Source organism: Lepisosteus platostomus, chromosome 11 (assembly GCF_059453375.1).
Source record: "Lepisosteus platostomus isolate fLepPlt1 chromosome 11, fLepPlt1.hap1, whole genome shotgun sequence".
Taxonomy (NCBI): Eukaryota; Metazoa; Chordata; class Actinopteri; order Semionotiformes; family Lepisosteidae; genus Lepisosteus; species Lepisosteus platostomus.
The window spans coordinates 20,334,249-20,355,660 of record NC_142621.1 but is presented as its reverse complement, the minus strand read 5'-3'; the positions used below and the strand labels follow the sequence as shown (position 1 = coordinate 20,355,660).

General features: G+C 38.1%; 1 protein-coding gene across 2 annotated transcripts in view; it reads right to left on the bottom strand.

Moving 5' to 3' along the window:
* The window catches only part of rabgap1l (RAB GTPase activating protein 1-like), a 423,532-nt gene that overhangs the window by 71,848 nt on the left and 330,272 nt on the right, over window positions 1-21,412 (bottom strand). The window contains exon 18 of one of the 2 annotated variants that reach the window (XM_088598822.1): window positions 14,380-14,421. The exons of the other annotated variant lie outside the window; for it this stretch is intronic. Coding sequence (XP_088454948.1) covers window positions 14,380-14,421 — 42 coding nt within the window. The remainder of the gene's footprint in view (window positions 1-14,379; window positions 14,422-21,412) is intronic. 2 annotated transcript variants of the gene reach the window in all.

Here is a 21,412-nt window from a genome sequence, read left to right as displayed (position 1 = left end):
GTTTATTTTGCTTTATAACCATATCAAATCTACATCAAAATAAAAGTATATCCAGACATTCTTGCTGTCCCCGTACACAAACCCCACTCCTAATAATTACAACATAATTAATAAATAATATTAATAAATAACAGAACATCTGTGATGAAATGGTGTTCTCATGTGCACACATCCATGAGCCTTGCAACTCATGACAGAGATTCTTCAAAAGTCTTTTATTTATTCACGTTTAGATTACTGTAATATCTTTCTTATACCTGGCCTAAGTTAGGATTGCTATTACAAAGACAGTGGACACTTATCTGACCAAGCTATTAACAGTTTTTATTTTAGTTAAAAGTTCTTAAAAAAATTATCGAGATTATTTGTTAATTGACATGTTTGAAAAATGTAGGTCAGACGTGAAGATAAATTAAAAAAGGAACTTTAATTCAAGTCTATAAGGCAATAAAGGCTTATTTTTAGAAATGGGGTGCTGACTTTCTTTGGTCATTGTAACATTAGGCCCTGGGTATTTATACATTTTGAGTGCTTGTAGTACCCAAAACACTTCCCCCTATTCTATTCTAATATTATCTAGTACAAAACCTTGTCCTTCTGCTGTCTGAGGCATGTTGTTTTTGTGCCTTAGTGAACACCTGAGTGAAATACTCATTTACTACATCTGCCTTTTCCCTTTTAATGTCTAGAAGTTAACCATTTCTGTCCCAAATATATTTTATTTCTTCCTTGATAGTTCTTTTGCTAATGTAGTGCTTACAAAACTGTTTTTTTTATTTTAAATTCCATTGTAATATTGTTTTCAGTTTCTCTTTTGGCCTTTCTTATGTGCCTTTTTTACCTATTGTTGCAGTACTCTTTTTCTTTTCTTTTGTCCTGTTGTTTTTTTATTCATTTTATAAACATCTATCTTTTCCTTTACATTTGTCCTGACTTCTTGAACCATTTGTATTACTGTTTATTAGCTTCTGATTTACTTAACTAAATTTGTTCTGTGCTTCAAGAATATTTTTTAAACTATTGCTATTGACTTACCAATGAATTAATTTCTGTCCTATACCATTTTGCTTCTCTTAAATTGTGTCATATTCCTTCAAAATCTGCTTTTCAGAAGTTGTAAACCTTTGCTTTGCACTCATCCTGAAGTTTCAAAACATACTTCAAACTACACCACACTATGATCATTGTTTCCTAATGGTTCTCTCACTTCTGTTTGCTTCACTGTCACTATTTCCTCTCGTAAGCGCTATGAGAAACTGGGTAAAAAGCTATCAGTGACCATGTCTACCATTTCTGCTGCTGATATCCCTATAGGTCTTTCTCAGTCTATGTTGGGAAAGTGAAAGACTTCAATAAAAAGCACTTTTTTCACAGAACTATTTACATATGTTAAACAGCGGAGTGTGCTAGTGGACTCTAGCATAATCCTAACACTATACTATATACTACAGAGCAGTGGTTGTCAAACTGTGGTACGCGGAGCGCCGCCAGGTGGTACGCCATATGGCCCTGGAAATGTGTTGTGTGCACTGAAAAATTGGGACGGGTTTGCATATTTTCAATTTAATAAAATTAGTTTGAGTCGAATACGCAGCCTAAGTACTATGATACAGCACGCGCTAATACTTGAGTGGACACAAGAGCTACTATGTAATTCTATACCATTGTATATGAATGTGTCCTACGAATGTAAGTGACTGATGTATTTTCTAAAACAAAGTTATCTTCTGCAAATAGGGAGGTAGGACAATGTGCATGGTTTTGGAACACTGGCAATCTTGTGAGCACAGGAAAGCGTGATAGATAGAAAAATGTTTAAGAACTGTTCTAGGTTAATTTGAAAAAATACACAGAGTGTCTCTTTGTTCGCTCCCATACGCATGAAATAAAAACATCTTTTAACTTCTGAGACGGACTTCTGAAACAGAAACGGGGAAAAATGCAAGCTTGCGGATTGCTAAAGCAGGTAAGCCCCACACTATTTGTGAAGAACTTTGTTTACTGTTGGCAAAAGAGCTGACACGTATTATGTGTGGAGAAAAAGCTACTAAACAGCTTGACCTGCTGTCCCCTTCAAAAGACACAGTCACTCGTAGAATTAGTGATATGGCAGATGATGTCAAAAGTACACTGATAGAGCGCGATAAGATGAGCAGATGCTTTTCACTACAATTAGATGAGTCTGTAGATATCTTTGATTTGGCCAGTTTGCTTGTTTACGTTAAGATACGAGTTTGAGGGTATGTCCCAGGAGGACTTTCTGTTCTGTAACCGCTACCAACAGGAACTACAGTAGAGCACATACTGTATGTCAGCTTCTGAATGAATGTATCGAAGAGAACGGCATCGACTGGATAAAATGCCTCGGAAATGACAAGCCAACACAGCAGTGTAGTTGCAAGAATTAGAGGTTGCTCCAGATATGAAGTGGACGGACTGCAGCATCCACCGCAAGGCCTTGGCCATCAAGAAAATGCCTGATGATTTAAAATCTATTAGACTCTGTTGTGAATTGTATCAAGGTTCAACCAATGAATTCACATCTGCTTTGCTCGACTAAACAGGCTCATCCCTCTCACTGAAATGGTGCTTTTTTATTGTTTATTTTTAATTATTCTTGTTCCTGTTGCCATTCTGTAAAGTGCTTTAAGAAGCCACCTTTAAAGGTGCTATATCAAATAAAGTTCATTATTATAATATTTATTATATGTATGTGTGAGACTGTTGGTCATTGAGATTTTCTGGGGTTCCTATGAGAAGATGACTTTTAAGTGGTACTTGGATGCTTTGGTTTGATCAGGGGTGGTACTAGGTCCAAAATGTTTGAGAACCACTGCTATACAGTATATGGTATGCTTCTGAATTAGTCTGACCTGCATAGACTCAGAGACTCTTGATTCTTCTTAGTTCATGGACCTGTATATTATTTTAGACATATATTGCCCCTCCCCCTGTATCCACTGCTGTCATCTCTATGGCTGATATCAGTCACCTTAATTCCAGGAAACATTAAATCCAGTAATCAACACTTCTCTTTGTGGATTTTTATTCAAGACCAATGTTTGAGATTTCTGGTGAGCTATGTACGTGTCCTGGCCTGGCTCCCACATCTGATTACAGTTCCTGCAGTGGGCAAAACTGTTCAGTAATATCATGCTAAGTGGTATAGTTTAAATAGGTTGGTAAAAAAACTGTGGTATGCGTCTCAGTTAAACATTTTGACAATAAAGGGTTTCAAACATTAACTGTATGGTAAGTTATGAGGTTGTTTCTTTTGCTTTTCAACTGAGTTTCAATTTTAAAGATAAGGGACATTTATTACCTACTACAGTAACAGAACATGTATTAGGCATAATACTGCCAACAAATTCTTGATCATATAGAATACCTTCAACCAGTGTTTGCAGACACAAAGTAACATTTCCTTCATTGTTTTTGCCAAAACCAATAAATAAAAACCAATACACAAAACATCAATGTTTTCACTCGTGTTTAAATATTATGTAAACAAGCTCACAGAGCCACTCAGTGGTCAGACAGTGTAACAGCAGCTTCGTGATATGTAGTGCAAATGACAGTCTCAATGATGAAGCACTTTTGTTCTCTTTTCACATTTGAAATGATCAGTGCCTCTACAAACTCTACAACCCCTTTCACATTTTGAACTTTTGTCACCCTATAGTCTGGAAATGTATTAAAATATTTTTTTATTTCATTTATCTGCATATTCTACCCAAAAGTGTTCATGTGAAAAAATATACATAAAAGTTTTAGAAAATTATTTAAAAAATAAAAACTGAAATAGGCTGGCTGGATAAGTATCTACCCCCTTACAAGCAATCCTAAATTAACTCAGGTATAACAAATCACCTTCATAATTACACACCAGTTACAGTAATAGTCTTTGTTAAATTGAAGTGATTCTCATTATTTCAGGACAAATCCAGCAGTTCCTGTATATTCCTATGCAGGATAGTGTACTTCAAAGCAAAGACACGACACCATAAGCACCCGTAAGGTTTTAAAAGAACTTAGGGACAAAGTTGTGGAAAGGCACATACAGTATCAGGTGATGGGTATACAAAGTTTAAAGTAGTTCAACTAGGTAGCTGCGTCAGCATGCATAGGCTGCAAAGGAACAGGTAACAGGTATATTCCAGGCTAAAAAGAAAAGAAAGGAAACACAATGTTTTGGCCATGGAGCATTCTCCAGGTGTGTAACCACCGATGGTACCACCAAAACCTTGCCTAGATAAGGACTGATTATACTCCAAACTGGATTGCAGAGTTAGAAGAAAACTGATCATAGAGGCTAAGACTGTTTGAAGTTGGTGTTGGCTGTCCACAACTGTACAGCAGGATACCATGAAGGAAGTAACTGCTGAAAAAACAGTAACAATGCACTTAAGTGATGCTGCAAACATGTGGCAAAAATGACTGTTGTCTGATTAAATGAAAATTGAACTTTTTGGGCTAAATGAAAAGCATTATGTTTGGTGCAAATCCAACACAGCACATCACAGAAACCATACCATCCCTACTGTGAAGCATGGCGGTGGCATCATCATGTTATGGGGATGTTTCTCAATGGTAGAGACCATTATACTTGTCAGAATAGAAAGGAGAATGCCCTCTGCAATAAAGCTAAAACTGGGACAGAATCTAACCCTTCAGCATGACAATGGCTCAAAGCATGTAACCAAAGCTACACTGGAGTGTCTAAAGAATAAAAAGGTAAGGTGGCCCAGTCAAAGTACTGACCAATTAAAAAAGTCCAATTAAAAATTTGTGGCATGACTAGGAGACTAATGTCAATCATCACTCCCCAAGGAACCTGACAGAGCCTGAAAATGTTTTTAGAGAAAGACCTACCCCAACAGACTCACAGCTGTCAATGTCATTAAAGATTGCTTCCACCAAGTATTAACTCAGTATTAACTTTTAATATGTATTTTTCCCGATAAACATGTTTTTCCCCTTAAATAACGGAGTATGGTGTGTAGATAAGAGGACAGAAGTCCTTATATAAATGCATGAAACTCTGACATATCAAAATTTGAAAAAAAGTTCTAGGGGGTGCAGATATTTTAAAAACACTGTATCTGCTATTCTTAGCACTATGTCTTTTTAAACCTTTAACTAGCTGGATTAAGGGCTGATGAAGGATTTGTTAAAGGCAGGAATGAAATGAATTGGAATGAAAACCTGCAGATATACCAGTCTTCCAGGACCAAGACTGAACATCCATAAGCTTAATGCAAAGTAGCATAAAACTGTAAAAGTATTAACACTAAAGAAAGCATAGACGAAGGACTTCAGCACAAAAAGGTCCATCACAGTCTAACATGGATACTGAAGAAGCCAAGATATGTGACTGGGACAAGTTGGGCCTCATTCACAGTGAAGGGGAATACCAATATGCCTGTGAAACCATAACAAAACACTGGCAATATTTCAACTAAAATTGGAGTTTGTTATTTACTACGCCTACAAAAGCAACAAAATACAAAACAAGCAATCACTGAAAAATCCCATTAAAACATTTTATTCAACTAAAACAGTGAATGGAAGGGATTATTATTGTAAGCAATAATATATTTAATGTACAAATGAAAATATTTACAAATACTTTTCACCTAAATTATTTCAGCAAGACTTAAAAATGCAGGAATCATTTAAGTGACATCTCCACTAAACAAACAATCTGTTATAAAACCTAGGTTTACCATGCTCTTAGATTGCTTAAAGATTTGTGTCTATCACCCTGATTAAAAGCTCAAGGAAAAGCCAACACAGCTGCACTGTCCAGCACAGGCTGTCTCCTGTCAGTCTCCTGATAGATAAACATAAGGAAACAAGAACAGTTTAAAACAAGAGGAGGACACTCTTGATCATCTAGCTCCTTCAGTAGTCAGTATCTAATTGATTCAAGGATCTCATTCAGATAGTTTGTTAAAGAAACTAGGCTTCAACAACATGACTGGTTAGCTTGTTCCAAACTCTCACAACTCTTTATGAAAAGAAGAGCCTTTTGTTCTTCATTTTAAATGCATTCTTAGTTTTAAATGCAAAAATACCTGCTTACAAAATAAACTTTCACATAAAAAAGCATGTCAGATTTGGAAAGAAACACTTGAAGACACTCTCACCGCCAGAAGACGAGGCACAAACAGCCGGTGTCCCATTCCTAGGAGTTCCAGGACACGGCATGCGCAGTCCGTGACTAAACGGCTACGCTCCTCAGCTGTCTCCTCTGCTTTCTTCACTGGTGGGGCCAGTTGAGGAGGGGGCTTGGAAGGGGGAAGCCCCTTTTCCGGGTGGAGGGCGCAGGAAGGCTCCAGCCTGCTGGCCTCACTGCTTGGGCTTGAGCTGGCCAGGGTTGACTGAACTATACAAGGTGAAATGGGGAGGAGAAGATAGCCTGGACCTAGCAGGCCTGTCCTCCAGTCCATCCAAGGGGAAGTGCACGTTTACACCTTTTGGGTCTAGTCCATGTTGCAGGGGAAGCATCTGTTTTAACACCTCGCTTCTTTTCAAGAGCTCTGATAAAAAACGGTTGCCTAGCAACAGACACTTCATACAGTATAAGGAAATTATGACACACAAGGCACCTCACTCTGTAAAATAATGGTCTGTATCCACAAACCAATTCAACCACATTCTGAGCATAATGGTTGAAAGGAAAAAAAAATGTTGAAAATCTAGAAAGAATCAGTGCATTAACCAAACTGGAATTTGAGCATGATGAATAACTCACAAACTGACTTCTTGCACTATAACAGTCTTAGGAATTGTTTTCCACAGCTTTTAGAAGGAGAAAATCACAAGTGCTCAATGAATAGCAAATGTGTTTACAACATGTCAGTTTCAGCCAATGCACTTAAGGTTAGAAGGGAAAAAATTAATCCTGCTGTATTGAATTCCTCTCTTGCCATGGGCTTAGATTGCTTGTTTTTAAGAGAATCAGGTCCTGATGGTTTGTAAAAATCAGATGAACAGGTATGTCTTGGCGCAACCCGGAAACATACAATCTAGATCTGTTGTTATTCATTAGCGATTCCAAAGCCAAAGGAGAGTGATCTTCAGGAATACTTTAAAGATCGCTGATCAAGTCAAAGGCAGGTGGTCGGTCTGGGATTGAGAGTGCATTAGGATCGTGCTTCTAAAGACTGTCCGAAACGTCTCCATTCAATTAAAAGAAACATAAAAAAGATCATTTCAGCTTTAAATAGATATATGAACAAAAAAAAGCATTTGTGGAGTTCCTGCACCAATGTGCTCACGCATTTCGAAGAAGAATCTGTTCAGAGGGAGGCAATGCTAAATCCTTGGATTAGGGCTAGTCTTGGCAAAGCCGGTCCTGTGCACTTACAAGCAGGTTCCATTGTGTGCAGCTGGTCAGGGGAGGCCGGTGTGTCTTGCTAGAGCAGGAGGCGGCAGAGGAAAGCCTCTGCCAGTAGCAGCAGCAGCAGCAGCAGCAGCAAGGATGAGAAATTCAGGGCAGAGCAGAGGAGCTGCAGGCTGGCTGATGATCTCATAGCCATCCATGAAACGTGACAGCCCCTACTGCTGTGCGCTCTGAATTAGTAATGGGGAGGGCAAGTGAATAAACAGAGAGGAGTCTCAAGGGAGAATGCTGTAATAGGAAGCCAATAGGAAGAGGGCAGTGCAATCCCTCTAACACCCCGTCACCCGTCTGCTTAAACAGTATCTTCATCGTCAGCCTACATATATGTGCTCACACAGATACATGCACCAGTGTGCACAGATGTTGGGCTACAACATCTATTGCTATCTCTTGCTGCTATTGCTTTAACTACAACATAGCTCACAGAGATCACAGCAACTGCATTTCAAATATTTCTCCTTTTTAGAATAAATCTGAGGCTGGTGGATTAAGGACCATTTTTTTTCTTTTTTCTTTCATTTATAACAACATAAATCTTTCCATTTAAGATATGCATATCTTGTCTGGAGTAAGACATTGGAGGTTATTAACAAGATTTTCTTGATATTAATTTTTCAAGGCTTACTACAGAGGATGTGGTAGTGGTAGTTTAAGTGGAACATTAAACGTGAGGTGAAGTTACACACAAAGCAGGTTAGGCAGATTAGCCAGAATTTGTCTCAAAAACCAGACAGGAAAAATGAATAATAGAACAACTTCTCTGACAAATAATGACTGTTGCTACCACCCAACCAAAAAAGAGCCATGTTACAAATAAAAGTGTTCAGAGCACTTCATTTACTGGTAGTTCCATTTTTTACAAAGCATAGATCCAGTTTATTCATTTTAACATGCACCTTAACTGTGTAGTACTTAAGAAGACATGTCAAGAAAATATAAATGCCTCTGTCATACACACTAATAAATACTAAACATTTCCAATTATGACAATAATAACTCTGGGTTTGAATCGAACTGTAATGTACCAGGGGTGTCACACCCTCATCCCACCACATTCTCACACGAAAGGGCACTCACGCTAATTACACTCCAGCCCTGAGCACTTCTGCCAAACGACACCACTCCTGCCAATCAGCCAACCACGACACTCCATCAATCAGTGCACCTTCTTCCTTTCACAATACTTAAACCCTCGAGAACCCTCTGCTCTTTTCCCATTGGTCATTCTTTGGAGCTCCTACCTTGCCTTAGTTTTCTGAACCATCTCCTGATTTTTCTCGATATGAACCATGGAACTTGCCTTTGACCACGTCTCTCGTCTAGCCCTTGTTTACTTTGGAAGTTACCTTCTTGCCTCTTGACCACCTAAGGTACTGCACAGGGTCCATCCTCCCGTTTGCACAGTGGGTCATTCGTGACAAGGGGACTGTTGGAAACCACTTCGGTTATCAAAGAAACACTGTTAGTACACTACTGAGACATTACCATGTAAATCATAATGCCAGTGACAGGCATTTGATCAGATGGATCCGGGTCACACACTTCTATAATTGCCCTCCGAAGGCTGTAACTGCCAAGGTGAGACCCTTTGTGATGCACAAATGTTTTGTAGTCACCATGGCCACCACACTAGATACTGTTTTTGTGGAGAGCATTTACACTCCCCTTCCCTCATAGTCATTTTGCACTATGTGAGTCTTCAAAAGCACTCACACATAGAACTGTATTATTCTTATTATATGAAGACATATGTCATTTAGTTATTTTGTTGTACATTTTGGATCTCATCCATTCTTGAAGGAAGCCAGGATATTGGCTTCAACACCATGACTAGCTATACACATACAGTAAATGAACAGAAATCAATTTCCTCACTATGCTGCTTGTTTTGAAAACATTTTAAAAACCAGTAAACAGTTATTTGCTTGATTGCTTAAACCAGTGGTTCTCAAACTGCTGGTACGTGGAGCGCCGCCAGCTGGTACGCCATATGATCCATAGAACTTTGTTGTGTGCGCTGAAAAATCGGGACGGTTTTCATATTTTCTATTTTAATACGTGTCGAATACGCAGCCTACGTATTGAGATACAGTGCGCGCTAATACTTCAGTGGACACAAGAGATACTCTGTAATTATATACCACTCTATAGGAATGCATGCTATGGACGAAGTGACCAATTGTATTAAAAAAAACTATCTCCAGCAAATAGGGAGGTAGGAGAATGTGCGTGATTTTGGAACAATGCCAATGTTGTAAACACAGGAATGCATAGAAATACGTGCTACTAACGCTTGTAATCTTGTGAGCACAGGAAAGCGTGATAGATAACAGAAAAATAGAACAGTTCTTAATTAAGTAAATCTGAGAAAAATACACAGAGCGTCTCTGCGTTTCGCTCCCATGCGCATGAAATAAAAACTTAAAATAAATCCGGAAATAAAAACGGAAACGGGGAAAAATGCAAGCTTGCGGATTGCTAAAGCATGTAAGCTCCACACTATTTTTGAAGAACCTTATTTACCTTTGGCAAAAGAGCTGACACGTATTATGTGTGGAGAAAAAGCTGGTAAACAGCTCGACCTGCTGCCCCCCTGAAAGACAAGGTCATTCATAGAATTATTGAAATGATATCAAAAGTACGCTGATAGAGCGCGTTAAGATGAGCAGATGTTTTTCACTGCAATTAGCTGAGTCTGTAGTCAATTTGGCCAATTCACTCGTTTACGTTAGATACGAGTTTGAGGGTACGTCCCATGAGGACTTTCTGTTATGTAAGCCACTACCAACAGGAACTACAGGAGAGCACATATTTCAGCTTCTGAATTAATTTATCGAGGAGAATGGCATCGACTGGATAAAATGTGTCGGAGTTTGTACAGATGGTGCTAGAGCGATGACAAGCCGACATAGCGGTGTAGTTGCACGAATTAAAGAGGTTGCTCCAGAAATTAATGGACGTATTGAAACATTCACCACGAGAGCTTTGCATCAAGAAAATGCCTGACGATTTAAAATCTGTTAGACTCTGTTGTGAATTGTATCAAGGCTCGAAAAATGAATTCACATCTGCTTTGCTCGACTAAACAGGCTCACCCCTCTCACTGAAATGGTGCTTTTTTATTATTTTTATTTGTTGTTGTTACTGTTTTTTTCTGTAAAACGCTTTGAGAAGCCACATTTAAAGGTGCTATATCAAAGTTTATTATTAAAATATTTATTATATGTATGTGTGAGTGTGTCATTGAGAATTTCTGGGGTTCCTATGAAATGATGACTTGTAGGTGGTACTTGGATGCTTTGTTTGGATTAGGGGTGGTACTTGGTCCAAAAAGTTTGAGAACTACTGGCTTAAACCATTATTTCTGTATTGATTTATAAAAATGTATTGATAAAGCATAGAGCTTACCAGTATGTATCTGCATTCTATATTAAAGTTTTCAAAATCTTCACAGCTATCAACAAAATCGACCTTTTAGGTATTCCACATTAGAAACCCCTAAAGAGCTTAGACCCTATGCAGCACAGTGGAAGACCTTAAAGGGCTAGAACCAAGACTGTAGTAAGAACATACATTTGAATACAAAATTTGTAATAACAAACCCATGGGAAATAACACTATAACATTGTCTAAAACACAGTCTAAGGTCAAGGATATCAGGCAAACAGGATATCAGGACTTTCAAGATCAAATACAGGCGTAAGACAAAACATTGAGACCCTCCAAAACTAGACTTCAGCAATCACATCCCAAAACCAGCACTGCTCCATACGAAGACATCTGTCACCAGGAACCAGATACAAGGCCATTCCCATGGAATAAACCAGGACCAGGAACTTCGCAACCCAGAAACACGGAGAAGGATTCACGAAGAAGTTCGGGACCAGGAATAACTGGGAGTCTATGCCGAAGATCCACAACCAGGAAACCAGAAGCATATAGTATGTACTGGAGCAAGTCTGACTGTACAAGTTGACACTGAGGATGTTACAAATCTGACAATGCTAAGCGCCGAAAGCAGGGTTAATCAACCTTATGTACAAGAAAGCGACCAGTAAACCAATTCTGATTGGCCACGGCATAATCAGCAACACTCAAAGAGTGTTCTGACAATTAACGCTTTCTAACATGACCCAACAGACTTCTTCAGGATTGAAAGTGAAACAGGAAAAAGAGGACACATGTGGAAGCTCCGAGGAAGTGCAGTTGATACCGAGACCAGGAGTCACTTCTTTAAACAAAGGGATGCAACAAGCTACCCAGCCATGTTGTTGAAGCAGATACCCTGGCATCTTTTAAGAAATGGCTGGATGAGATTCTTTGGATCAATTTACGACCAAACAAGCTAGACAGCCGCCTTTCGTTTATTATCTTCATCTTCTCATGTGGCAAAGTAAAATATCTACCCATTTTCTTTTCTTTCATTTGCATGGTAATGGGAGAAAACAGGGTGTTCCTGAGGACCACACTATACCAGCATCTTACAGTAAGCCACAGTAGATCTAACAAGCTACAATACAACAAGAAAAAACAGAGAAAGTAATTCATTCATGTACTGTACCTTGTAATGTAAGACATACAATTCCAAAATTCACATTCCCGAGTATGTATGAAGGAAGAGTGAGTGAGTGTGTGGAGGAAGAGTGTGTTTGTGGAAGAAGAGTGTGTTTAGAGGAAGTGTGTGTGGAGGAAAAGTGTGTTTGAGGTAGAAGAGTGTGTACATGGAGGATGAGTGTATGTGTGGAGGAAAGAGTGTTTATGTGGAGGAAAAATTGTGTGAAGGAAGAAAAGTGTGTTTAGAGGAAGAGTGTGTGTGTGGAGGAAGAGTGTGTCTGAGGAAGAAGAGTATGTGTATGGAGGAAGAGTGTGTTTACGGAGGAAGAGTGTGTGGAGGGAGAGTGTGTGTTTAGAGGAAGAAGAGTATGTGTGTGGAGGAAGAGTGTTGTTAAGAGGAAGAGTGTGTTGAGGAAGAAGTGTGTGTGTGGAGGAAGAGTGTGTTTGAGGAAGAAGAGTGTGTGGAGGAAAAGGGTGTGTGTGGAGAAAGAGTGTGTTTGAGGAAGAAGAGTGTGTGTGTCGTGGAAGAGTGTATTTGGAGGAAGAATGTGTTTGTAGAAGAAGAGTATATGTATTGAGGAAGAGTGTGGTTGTGGAAGAAGAGTGTGTGTGTGTGGAGGAAGAGTTTGTTTGGACATAGTGTGTTTGGGGGAAGAATATACAGTATAGTGCTGTTTTATTTCCTTCCTCTTACACATACACAGTTATTTTTAAAAACCCTTTGATGCAAATAACATCTAAAAATTCTTAATAATTCTGATTGAGTAGAATATGAAGAACTCCTGTATATCTTAACCCCTTGTCAAGACAATCATGTCTGCCTGACAATATTCAACAGGTCCAAATCAGTAAAAATAAATATTAAGTAGCCCAGTATTGAAAATGCTACCATTTACCTATTCCTTTAAAAAAATAAAGCAGTCCTTAACAAAAGTAATTCAATGAATGTTGAGTAAACTGAGAAAATTAAAAAAGAGTCAATCCTACTAAAATCAATCCAAAAGCAAATAAACACAAAAATGCTAATCATCCTCCATACCAATGTGAGATAAACACTTGCTGTGGTACCCTCTGTCAATAGTGCCTCCCCCCTGCCTGGATTAAAATATAGGTCCCATTCATCACATTGCCCAAACCTAGACGTTAGAATATAATTTCCTCAGTTTGCTGAGTGGTAAATTCACCTCTAAATGGAGAGGGTGTACACACAGCAGCCATTAATGAGGCATTAGGAATGAGCCTAGCACTATTCCACATGTGCTTCAGTGGGCTTGAAATCACATGGCTAGGTGCTACCTAGCAACCTGCTCCAGAGCAAAGACCGGCTCCTATCCAGTGTCTGCAGCTGCTAAAGAGCTCCACAAAGGAGGCTCAGTGTTGAAGAAGCAACACAAGAAGAAAAATAATATTGAATTACTTGGTTAATAATTTTATTTGAGATAACTTAGAAGGGTTATTCAACATTGCAAGTAATAACAGCCATAGATACAGGTGTTGAGTGCTATGACTTTCTTTGCTTCTTGTGTCAGTGAAAGGAGAGACTGTGACATTCCCCTGGCACTGAGCCACTACCATCCTTTAAGCTTGGCTGCTGACATTTGTTGCAAATATTCTGTACAGACTGAGCTTTACCACAGAAAATGAGAAAAAGCACCAAATGGACAGCTGTCTATCTCCCACACACAAATTTAATTCAGAGACACTAAATAACCATGAGAATACAGAGAGAACATGCAAACCTCACACACAATGTCCCTAGTTTGTTAACAAACTCGACCAGAGAGCTGTGAAGCAGTAGCTTATTGTACCACTGTGCTGTCCCTAGTGATTAATAAAAAAGTCATTTTAAACACTACGTATTGCTTAAAAGCAGAATTAGACACGCTAGTAGTTTATTACAGAGCTGTCAAGTGCCACATATGAAATATGAGACTCCTATTTGTCCTCTTAAGCCCACCCCAAAAAGCAAAAAAGTTGCACAGGGGGAGTCCCTAACCTGAAGTGAAAAGTGCAAAGTCATGTTTGACCTTGAATCTTTCTTTAAGGATATGCATTACACTTTTAAGCACAACCAACCCTTGGCAACACTGCTATCTCTTACAAGTAATTTAAAACAGCTGATACCAAAGATGTATAGATGTTAATTAAATCACTAGAGAAACCAGCAAATTCTGCATTCTGTGTGCAAGAAAACACTGCAAGAGAACACAATCAAGGGAAGTGAGCAAGCACAAGTTTTCTTTGAATCATGATAGAAATGAAATGAGAACCTAGCCCATTCAGGGCATACAGTCATGTTCTTAGTGTCCTGTTTTAACTGACAATACTGCTTGAACATCTGATCTCACAGGTACAGTACACAGGAAAACAAGTTTTTAAAATGTAAATGTTCTCTCTTGATATATGTTCTCACTTACCTTCAGGAGGGCCAGAGCAACATTGAAGATTATATTCATACCCTGGGAAGGAAAAAAGAGACAGTCAAAACAGAAGTGGTTTCAAGGAGAGTTTCAGCAAGTGGATGAACACTCTGACCCTGGGCTGTAAGGTCTGGCCTATATAACTCCCAATCTCCCACATACTGTACATGAATAACAAGTGAAAGGAAAGGTTAGAGAGGCTCTGAATTTTGTGGGGGCAACAATGCTGGAAATCCCAGTGATGTCAGTGACAGATGCATCACTTACAGTATGTAAATTATTATTATAATTATAAAGCACTCTGGGGCTGAAACTGCAAGCAAACAAAAAGTGAGAATGTCAAAGGAGAGCACACATGAACTTCTTTAAACCTATGCAGGTCCTAGTCACAAGCTAAGAGCTAAATGCTGATTCAAAATTGGGAAGATAGAAAACAGAAACATAATTCAACAAAAAAGAAAAGGCCTAGACTATTGATTTTGATGACTCTACTACACGAGAAGTTACATGGGCGTTACATGGCTTTAAAGCAGAGACCTATTGTCATGCTCAACCACACATGGAATGAAATGTGTCTGTCTATGCAAACACAACCCAGAACAGCTAAGACATAAGAACAGTCTCAAACAATAGGGAAGTTGTTAAAAGCAAATAAACATGTATACAGATGCAGCCATTCAAAAGGCACGGTACAAACCCATACTGCACGCAACTACGCACGAGCCACTGCGCCGTACAGTGGTACGTGATTGGCTGGCCAAAATGACCGACAGGGGCATTCGTGGTGCATTGGTCGGTAGTGAAAAGATTTAATAATTTAATCTCTTTACTGTGCAAATTTTAATCCGCTTAGTATTGAATATTTATATGGAATTTTACAACTAAAGGGAATTTTTAGTAGCTGAGCATAAAAAGAAGAGGAGCTTTATGCATCTGAAGGTCATAAATTATATTAATTTAGGAACATAAACACAGTATGTAAACTGTATATTGCTGATATTGGTAGTTAAAAAAAAACACACCAGTATTCCATTTCTCCCTAAACATTTTAAGCATCAAAGTCTTACATGTGGTTATTTTGGAAACGTTTTTACGTGCTCCTTCTGACCATATTACTGTATGTTTATATAATTTGTGAAAATTGATCGTTTTAACCATTTCTGCAAATACACTCGTTATCGGAGTAAATAAAAGCATACTTTTTAAATTTGATTAATAGGGAATATAATATGGAATCCAGTATCTAAAGAAACTAATAACGATATAATTATATTCATGTACTGTTGCACAAACAGTAGTATAAGACTTTTTATTGATATGTGTCCGGCTGTTTCACCACTATGCTACGTCAGTGTGTCTGTGGCGTGATAGCTTAAGTGACCGACTTATAAGCGTGAGGTCAGGTGTTCAAATCCAGCAATCACTAGTTTTCTTTTAACAAATAAACATTTCTTTGAAAAACTAAAATTGCAAATATTATGGACACTATATTGACATTTTTTATATTTCTAAATATCACAACATGTTTGAAGCTAAGTCATTTATTAATAACAATGAATAATTTCAAACTGCTACTGATATTATTACTATATTAATAAATATTATCAACACTATATTGAATTTGTTGGTCTTCCTAAATATCACAAAACACTCAAAGTTAAGTGATTAACATTTTCCATGAATACTTGCGCTCTTTATCACAGTAAAAGTAACTCATACTTCTCAGAATTTAATTATTATTTTGGAAATGTTTTTACATGCTCCTTCTGACCATATTGCTTATATACTTTGTGAGAAAAGTGATAGTTTTAACCTTTTCTGCAAATACGCTCGCTTAAACAAAAAAAAGCATAACAAAAGTAAACAAAAGCATACTTTTAGAATTTGATTAATAGGGAATATAATATGGAATCGCGTTATCTAAATAATAATAATAATTATAATTGCTTACACTTATATAGCGCTTTTCTGGACACTCCACTCAAAGCGCTTTACAGGTAATGGGGACTCCCTTCCACCACCACCAATGTGCAGCATCCACCTGGATGATGCGACGGCAGCCATAGTGCGCCAGAACGCTCACCACACATCAGCTATCAGTGGGGAGGAGAGCAGAGTAATGTAGCCAATTCATAGATGGGGATTATTAGGAGGATGCTGCACATTGGTGGTGGTGGAGGGGAGTCCCCATTACCTGTAGTGTCCAAAAAACCCTATATAAGTGTAAGCAATTATTATAATTATTATTATAACTACTGACAGCAGGAAAATTCAAATATTCTTTACTCAGCAGCTTATTAAAACAGCTCCCATGATGTTCAAACCGATTTTTTTACACAGAAGACTGTGTTCTGAATCTCTTTTTCTCATGCTTTTATTTAATGTGGCACTCTGCACCCCTGTGAATAGGGGAATGCTGTTCACAAGCCAATAGCACTTAAACCACAGCACCCACAATGCTGCAAGTAAGTGTTTTACACACTAAGCAGGTCCTCTGACATTAACAAGTCTTGCTTTGGGTTGTGAACCTCTTTTATTTTTTTAATGATTTTTCAATATGGCACCATTAGACATGCAATACACTGGGATAGGGGGGTCTTCCTCATGACTCAATTGCTTTTTAAGCACAAGATTCACAATGCTGCAACCAAGTGTTTTACACACTAGATTAAGATCACTTTATTAGCCATATACAATTTCTTGCATTAGGAATTCATCTTTTCGCATACCCCAGCTTGCTCTCCATGAGACACAGACACACAGACAGGGAGAGAAGGGGTCAGAGCGCAGGGTCAGCCATTGTATAGCGCCCCTGGAGCAGTTGGGGTTAAGGGCCTTGCTCAGGGGCCCAACAGAGTAGGATTCCTCTGCCCGCCGTGGGATTTTAGCAACCTTCCAGTCACAGGCGCAGATCCTGAGCCACAGAGCCACTGCTCCTAAGCAGGCCCTCTTATCTTTCACCGTCATGATTTCTAATGTGAATCTCTTCGGTAATGTTTTATTATTTCTGATAGATAGCTCAATTGGACAGGTACTACACTGGGATGGGGGGTGCCTCCAGTAATTTCTGGGTTTCCTGTGATTTATTTCAGTTTCACATTGGTTCTGAAAGTTAACACTTATGCAAGACATACTGTTTTTTGGGCATATTGAAACTGTTACTTAGCTTTCTTTGTGAGGGGAGAAAAGATGTACTTTTCTTTACTGTTTTCTTGATTTTCAAACATAGCTATTATGCTATGCTGTGCAGTATGGGGTGGCTGTTTACTTATCAATAGTGCCTGGAATCTAAAACCATTAGAAGGGTTACAAATAACAGGAGGCCATTCGCTCAATCAAGCTAATGTAATAGTTAATAATATATTAATCTGAGGACCTTATCCTGCTTTTTTTTTAAGAAGCCCAAGTAAAATGATCAAAAACACAGTTGGACAGATGTTGAAGTTGACCCACAACTGGCTAAAGAACTGCCCCTTGCTGTCTGTATTAAACCTCGTTCACTCAGTACTTTAAACTAAGAAGAATGCATGAAGATACTCTCACATTTTTATGAAAGCTATAGTTTTTAAAATCTTTTAAATGATGGGTGCTCCTACAGTTAAAGGACCCAAAGAGCTTCACAGCTCAAGGCCAAAGTATCCATAGATTTTGCCAAAGCTATTTAAGTCAAATAGCTTTTTAAATTCCTTTTTAGGAACATATTTATAGCAAACAAATTATGCCTAGGTACATTTTTTTATAGCAAGAAATTATGTTCTGTCTGTACAACTGAAACACATTTTGGAGTACTGTCACAATACTTTTCTGTTTAAATTATTCCAAACATTTCTGGCTCCAACATTCCAAACAACATGGTCTTTAACATCATCCCTGAAGACATGGTCTTCCCCTCTTTGTTTATTATTGGATAGAACACTGAATTGCATACATATTTTATCATCAAATTTGTCGCATCTGATTTCTATCGTTGTGATGGTTGTGCATGCATGTTATAAGGAATACAACGATTAAAAAAAGATTTGATTTATCAATAAACACTTCTGTGTCTCCTTTTTGTATTGCTGTTGGATTCCTTTTCCCTAGTTTACAGAACCAGTACTCCTGCAGATAAACCCATAGTCCTTTCACTGAACTATGCTTTGTTTCTTTCAAATCTATCACTACATATCCTGCTTGCAAACCTACCACTGTGACATTGTGCATACCATACCCTCATCAGACCAGAGTTTGCAAAATGTACATATCCAGGTATCTGAAAAAATAGCCAGGTATCTGAAAGAAAGGCTTCACCTAACAAAGCAAGGTTGTGATTGGTCAGTGGGCATGCCTAGTGTGTAAAACCCTTGGTTACAGTATAATGAGTATTATCCACGTGTAATGTCATTAGAAAGTACAATAAGTTCCTACTTTGTCTAATGATGGTATCAAAAAGTAGTCTAAGTGGTGAGAAACCTGTGCTTAATGATAATTAAGGCACTTAGAAGTCAAAGAAAATGATTTACATTGTTTAATTTTAAACACTAAGTTATGAATGCAGAAGCAGACGCAACCTCCCTCTCTCTTTGCTGCCTCCCCCTCTGATGCAACATAGACCTGCTGATCTGTTCTACATACCAGGAAGACAACAGAATATTATTTTTTCTATTCGAAACATGTGTTGTTTTTATGAAATTTGTGTATTTTAAGAAGTAAAAACCTTACAGCGTACACAGAGATTCTAAGCTGATCATGAGGAAGATAAATCACCCGTTGTTCACACATAAAAAGTGGTTATCGAAGCCTGTTTTTATAGTTTTTAAAGTCGTGCAATGTCTAAGCAGGAACACATTAATATATCTAGTTTTTAATTTATTTTTTCAGAATTAAAAATCGTTTGCCCAGCCTAATTTTAAAGACCTCTACTTGTGAAACTTTTCACAGCCTGTACATTAAACTATATACACAATACTGCTGACAGCAGGAAAATTCCTATTCTTTACTCAGCAGCTTATTAAAAACAGCACCCATGGTGTTCAAGCAGATTTTTTTTACAAAGAAGACTGACACAGGTTCGCGTTGTGAATCTGTTTTTCTAAGAAAACATGTGTCCGTCTGCCCGTGGGGGGAAGGTGGACTGTCTTTCATTGGAAGACTTGCCCTATTCTACTTTGAAAATGAAGAAGCTAAGGAAACACTTGTGAAACCGGTTTGTTTACAAAAAATGTAGACCGAAGACTCACGACTTTGTGGAGTGAAATTTGGCACAGCCAGCAGAGAGCGAGCAGACACAGGGGTGCGAAAACCGGGCAATCTCCCCAGACTGTACGCCTGTTTCAAAGTGGGTCAGCTGCACTGGTCAGAGGCTTTCCTAATCCTCGCCTGATCACTCCCCCTCGCCACGTAACCCAGCCGGGCGGTCTTCGGCCGTAGTGCCAGGCGAATGTGGAACATTATTGTAGGGCTTTCGGGCTCACACGGGTTTGAGCCCTACACCCTGCGGTACCGCTGTGGACATACAGTACGAACATGTTGTGATATTTAGAAATATAAAAATGTCAATATAATGCCTATAATATTTGCTATTTTAGTTTTCCTAAGAAATGTTTATTTTAAAAAGAAAACTCATAGCGATTGCTGGATTTGAACACCAGACCTCACGCTTATAAGTTAGTCACTTAACCTATCACGCCACCCATGTGACAAGCACTGAAACAGCAATACACATATCAATGCAAAGTTTTATACTACTGTTTGAGCTACAGTACCTGAATATAATTATATCGTTATTAATTTCTTTAGATACATGATTCCATATTATAGTCCCTATTAATCAAATTCTAAAAGTATGCTTTTGTTTACTCCAATAACGAGTGTATTCGCAGAAAAGGTTAAAACGATCAATTTTCACAAAGTATTTAAACGTACAGTAATATGGTCAGAAGGAGCACGCAAAAACGTTTCCAAAATAACCACATGTAAGACTTTGATGCTTAAAATGTTTAGGGAGAAATTGAATACTGGTGTGTATTTTTTTTTAAACTACCAAGACCAGCCATATACAGTACAGTTTACATAATATGTTTATGTTCCTAAATTAATATTGTTTATGAGCACGTAAAACGCATGGTGAATCGGAGATTCTCAAATCTTACTTATGATTGGAAACGAATACGTGATCGGATCAAAGAAATGCTGTGATGTTACTTTTTGTCAATGAAAAAATAAAGTATTTTCATTTACAAAGACGGTCACAAAGAAAGTGGACCACTGTAATACTTTGAGCTTACAGCCAGTCCAAGGTCATTCATTATTAATACTATTAGTAATATCTTCCATAAAGACTTTGATGCATAAAATATTTCTGCATAATTAAAATATTAATGATAAAGGTGGTAGGTTGTGTGCTTCTGTCCAACTGACCAATCTTGCTTTCATAAAATATACCAACTTTTGATTAAAATGCTGTAATACACAGTTTAAAATTAAAAGTCTAAAGAGTATACAACTTAAATTCTTAATTGGATAAAGACTGTCCCTCAGCAGTGATTGGGATTCGAAACCAGGTGTTTTCTGGTGATAGCTCAAATGCTATATATGAGAGATTAAGCTTTATTTTAGAGATTTTAGCTCTATCTGGCGGTTTTACAAGGTGATTCTGGATACTATTAACATAATCTAATTTGCATGCAGTATAATGCGGTATGATGTGATATGATGCATTATGATGCGACGCCCACCGCGTTGTACCGCAGCGCACCCCGCTCATTTTTAATGGCTGCATCTGTATGTGAGAACAAAACAAAGGTCAGTTTGTTTTTGAATGGCTTTGTGTACAGTACGTTGCATTACAGCAAATACTGCAATATATTTAGATCAATGGATTTAAAATGGTTGACTTCGATATTTTCCCTAGGTACTGTACAATGTGCTCCACTTGAAAACATTTATGGAATATACTGTAGTGTTAATTATTGCCTGACATCTAGATGAAGGCAGTATGAGAATTACAAAATTCCAAACTAAGTGGATTTAAAGAAGTAGTACAACGGAT